Consider the following 5242-nt stretch of genomic DNA (forward strand, 5'->3'; position numbering starts at 1 on the left):
CTACACCAGGCGAAACGTGTCGGGTATAACAAATTAAACTGATGACATACAAGATTTGGATTCTGGGCTTAATGGGCAAATCTTTCCCCTTTTTGTTTTATGGATTAGCTGTGAACTGTCTAGTGCCAATTAGATGACCGGATACCTGCTTACCACGGTGTATTTTGTAAGATACTTATGTTTTTTGATTTGTATTGCATTTTGAGAAATTATCAAGAATTTAATACAACACAGCTTGCCAAAAAAACCCCTCTGCCTACTTTTGTTGTTGATTTAATACTTAATTGTACGGGGTTGGCAAACACTTTAGGGTGATCTATAATCTGATCTACCTACCTACACCACTACTATACCATATAGTCATTATATATTGATTTCTGTTCATCCAGTTCAACCAGACACCTGAAATATTCCTGAAGGATTGTCAGTTGCAACATTAACCAGGCCAGTGTTTTAGCTTACTGCAATACAACTTGGTCAACTCCCCTCTCCTAAATTTTATCTGGACAGAGGAGGAGCAGCAACAATCTGATGAACTGCTCATCTCTCTCTGCTCATTTATTCTATCTAAAAGTTGTGATAAAGATCAGAAGGCATGTAGGGAGAGTGAATCTCCCCAGTGGGGACACAGTAATTAATAATATTGGTGTTGTATTGGTGGTGAAATAATTGCCCCCAGCGCTGCTCCCTGTGATGGTGACAAATACCTCCAGCATTGGTGTCAGTGACTGAAATTTAACCTACCTGCATTGGTATTGGTTAGTGCAATAACAGCCCCCAGCCCTGGCATCAGAAGTGACCACAATAATAATTGCCAATTGAAAAATTGTCAGCAACCCCCCCGTACTGATCCTCATTGAAATTGATATTTAATCCCCCTCCCCCAGTAGCATTTTTTTTTCTTTTAGATCCTGGTTCTGCCAGTCTCCTCTTTGCCCATCTCAGGGGAGTTACATGGATGGAATTTCCATAACTCAATCAACGGAAACCCCCTTAAACTTGTGCAGGAGGAGTTTACTTCCCTGAATGAAAACCAGCTGAATCACTTTGCATTTACACTGTGTTCCTGGTTTAGCAGATGTCAATTTATTTTTACTTTCATTTCCTGATCCTTTTAGCATGGAGGCTGCAGACCTGAGACAGGACCTGAACTGTTCCATCTGCCTGGAGGTGTATAGAGATCCTGTGACTTTGAAATGTGGACATAACTTCTGCTTAGCCTGTATCCGGCCTTTGCTTTGTGAACAATCCGGATTCTACTCCTGTCCAGAATGCAGAAAGAAATTTAAATCAGGACTGGAACCTAATAAAAACATCACCCTCAGTAGAATAGCAGAGAGATTCCATAATGATCATCAGAAGGAGACCACCATCCTCTGTACCTACTGTGACTACCCTGTTTCGGCTGAGAGGTCTTGTCAGCAATGTGAGACCTCCATGTGTGCTGACCACCTGAGGAAACACAACAAGACTGTGGAGCACGTTTTACTTCCACCCACGACTGAGCTTGGGAAAAGAAGGTGCCCTGTCCATGGAAAGGTTATGGAATATTATTGCATGGAGGACTTAGTCTGTGTCTGTTCATCCTGCAGGCTAGATGGTGAACACAGAGAACATCTGGCAGAGTCACTGGAGGAGGCCTCCCAGAAGAAACTGAAGCCCTTGCTTGAAAAGTTGACTTGCAAACAAGAAAAGATTGCAAAGAAAGTCCAAAATCTGCAGGAATGCAGCACAAAAGCTCGAGAAATAGCTGCCAATGTAACACAAAGAGCCACAGACAAGCTTGATAACATCAAGAAGCAGTTGGAAGATCTGGAGAAGATGGTCTTTGGTGAGGTGTCCAGGTGGGAAGTGCAATGTTTCCAGTCTACTTCTGATGTGATCCAACAGTTAACCACAAACAAGAACAAACTGTCCCAGAAGATTTCTCATTTGGAGAGCTTGCGTGACCTGGGTGACCCACTAACTGTCTTACAAGACCAGGAACTAGACAAAGACTTGGGTGATGTTGGGGAGGCTTTGCCCAATGACCCTGAATTTCCAGATCTGCGGAAGGATCTGATCTTAAATGCATTATGCAAATTATCTGACTTGGTATCGATTTCAAAGATGTCGATACAAAAACCTGCAGACGTATTACTGGATGTACACACTGCGGCCAGTAATCTCTGGATATCCGATGACTTAAAAAGTACCTTCAGATCAGAGATGGAACACGGTTACCCAGAAACACCAGAGAGGTTTCAGCAAAGTGGGGTTCTAAGTTGCAGCAGCTTCTCCACCTGGCGCCATTACTGGGAGGTGGACACCAGTCAGTCGGATAGCTGGAGAGTCGGCATGTGTTACCCCAGTGTCAACAGGAAAAACCGTATCAGTATGATTGGACAGGAAGATGACTCCTGGTGCTTGCGAAGGTTCAAGGATAATTATAACTTGATGCATAACTGTAAATATACTGATTTACCTTGCAGGCCCTACAGCCATAAATTCCGTATTTATCTGGATTATGAAGCCGGCCAACTCTCCTTCTATGAAGTTGGAGACTCTATAAGACATTTGCACACCTTTAGGGCAATCTTTACGAAGCCCCTTCATGCTGTGCTTGCTGTCTTTCAAGGGTCCATTACAATTAGTAAATAGAGTTATTGTCCCCTTTATGGCACCCATATCTTGATATCCTGCTGCTCTCCTGGCTACTGTAGGTATTCCATGCAAGTGATGGTCCTTCCTGGTGAATCCTACAGGACCTAAAGGCAGGAAGAACCACTGTGTGCAGTGGGGGAAGCATGTATTCATCCTACTGTGAATGGTTCAATGTTAGCAGAGGCCCGGGAGCAGTTTGAAGATATGGCCCACTGGTAAGTGGAATACAACTAGACTTCTTTCAGAAGTAACCCTATGGTCCCTTTCCTCCTTGGTTCTGTTTTTACGGAAAAAAATGGTAGCTCCCCTGTACATTCCGCAATACCATTCCTTAAGCCTAATCCACCAAGGTGTTCTGTTAAAATAACGGTAAATCTTACAGACCCTCCAGCCATTTCTGGATTACCAGTCTGGCCATCTATCGTTCTATGAGCTGGTAGACCTCATGAGACACTTTCTATGACCACCTCCTCTGAGCCCTTGCATGTTGGGTTTGGTGTATTTCAAGGGTTCATTACAATCAGTTATTGGGTATATTGATTTGGTGGACTGTGGAGTACATTCTGGTATAACAGGTTGGAGTTCTATTAAAGTTGCTGTTGCTTTGTCTTGTTGGAGATTGAGTTCACCATATTTTGGACTAAACGTTTCTGTAAAGATCTGCTGTACTGTAGAGGCCCAGAAGCAATTTTGTGTTCAGCTTTGGAAGGGTAGAAAATACTGTCAGATGATAATTGTTTTAATGTTGGAGTGATTTTCTTCACTTCCTGACACTTAGGGGACAATTAGGGGTAACCTCAGATGGCAATAAAAGCTGATGTTTCTGATCTTCCTACCCTTGAAATTTGTAGTTATGGAGCCATGAGCTTGGTTAACATGGGCCCATCATCATTTGAAGAAAGCCAGCCCTGTAAATGTTGTCCATTCTCTTTCTGGTGGCCCATATCTTAGTAGGTATTTCATACTGTTGAGTATGTAAATTTCTGTTCCCCCTCCATCACATGCAAGCAGTGATTCTTTCTGCTAGGACAGTACAACACTACAAAACATACAAGCTGGTAGGAGGAACCATTGTGTATGGTGGTGGTGAGGGAGCAGCTATTGATCTTATCAAGAAGAGTTAAATACATACGACACTAGCAAGCTGGACTTTTACAAAATTGTTTTTCTATTATAAATGGCCCTGTGAGCACTTTAAATGTTGGAAATTTCTTTATTCCAAGGTCTTTCTACCTGTAGCTTGCCCTTTAATTTCCCCAGTACAGAAGTGGAGAATATTCAGACTTTTCTCCAATCACAATACCATGCATGGAGGCCATTCGACCAATCAAGTGGCAGAAATATTTACATTTGTGGATGGGGCATCTGCATGACATTGAGAAAGTCACTATTTACATACCAGAACTAAAACAAAGCAAAACTGGAAGAACTTAAATAAACATCTAATGGGCTTGATTCACCAATATATGTTGAGATTTAGGTTGTTAGTACCATCCTTGTTGTTTTAGGTTCTTTTGAATTGTGGTACCAATGAAAGAGCAGCTCTTATAATGTTGACGGTTTCTAATTTCTCAAAGTTAAGGGTTTAAAAAATGTCAACATTGGTACTCCGACAGATCTGCTTGTATTTTTTTTCTAAGATTTAGGGGCATTTTTCACATTTGCTCAACAAAGAACTTCCCCAGGTTTGCTGCTCTATAAATCCTAAGGCAAATGGCTGGTAAGTGCACTTTAAAATATGGCACTGTGGACCCCATACTGTGTTTGAATCTGAAGGAATATCGTGACCGCCCCTCATCTCAGGAGTCCAATCTCCAAACATGCTAAGTAGAAAAACAAGTAGAAAACACCAGCAAGGTGGTGACCATAGCATTATGGTGTCCCCAGAACATCATATCCACTTACTTTTTGTTATCTTTGTGGAAAAGATTTGTGTTATTTAGTTCTATCAATGTGATATACTTATATACCCTATAAGTCCTTGTGTAAACCTTATAAAAGCAGTTGTTCTGCCAATAAACACATTAAAAAAAGAAAACTTGTCAGCTCTCCATTTACCTATTAATATGTATTGAAGTGGATAAAAAAAAAAAATCTGATTTTCTTAAAAGTTGTCACCATGTGAACAATCTATTGTAAATCTTCCCCATCATCATGCCCTTCCGTTCTGAAAATACTTTGCTGTCATTAAAGCTTAAGCCAGCTCTATGCCTATCCAATTCTACTTAATACAGGTAGGTGGTTTTGGTCCCCACTGGGTAGATCTCTCCCTTCCTGTTTGGAGATTTCATGCTCCACTCCTGGCAGTGGTAATAGTCCTAGGACAGAACATACCCCTGCTGCTTTATGTAAACTTCCCCCATAGTGATATCACAATGCCAGAACCCGTCCACTCTCCCATTGCAGATCTGGGCCTGCGAAGGGAGAGTGGGTGGGTTACGTCCAGAAACACAACCCGCCCATGGCTGTGGTTTGGTGTGACCCCCCCACGAACGGGGTGTTTTTTTCCGACCCCGCGTCTAATTGTATATTGAAGTGATTTTGTAATTGTATAAATAAATGCATGATAGATATTGTGCAGCAATTTGTTGTAGAAATG

The 5242-nt window shown here is 41.8% G+C and overlaps 1 protein-coding gene across 1 annotated transcript; it reads left to right on the forward strand.

Moving 5' to 3' along the window:
- The first annotated feature begins 898 nt into the window (after window positions 1-898).
- On the forward strand, window positions 899-4879 carry LOC140325611 (E3 ubiquitin-protein ligase TRIM11-like). The gene has a single exon (XM_072403541.1). It carries the CDS (start codon window positions 1120-1122, stop codon window positions 2638-2640), a length of 1521 nt encoding a protein of 506 aa, XP_072259642.1. The 5' UTR covers window positions 899-1119; the 3' UTR covers window positions 2641-4879.
- The last annotated feature ends 363 nt before the right edge of the window (window positions 4880-5242 follow it).

The sequence above is a fragment of the Pyxicephalus adspersus genome, chromosome 3, assembly GCF_032062135.1.
Source record: "Pyxicephalus adspersus chromosome 3, UCB_Pads_2.0, whole genome shotgun sequence".
NCBI classification, from domain to species: domain Eukaryota; kingdom Metazoa; phylum Chordata; class Amphibia; order Anura; family Pyxicephalidae; genus Pyxicephalus; species Pyxicephalus adspersus.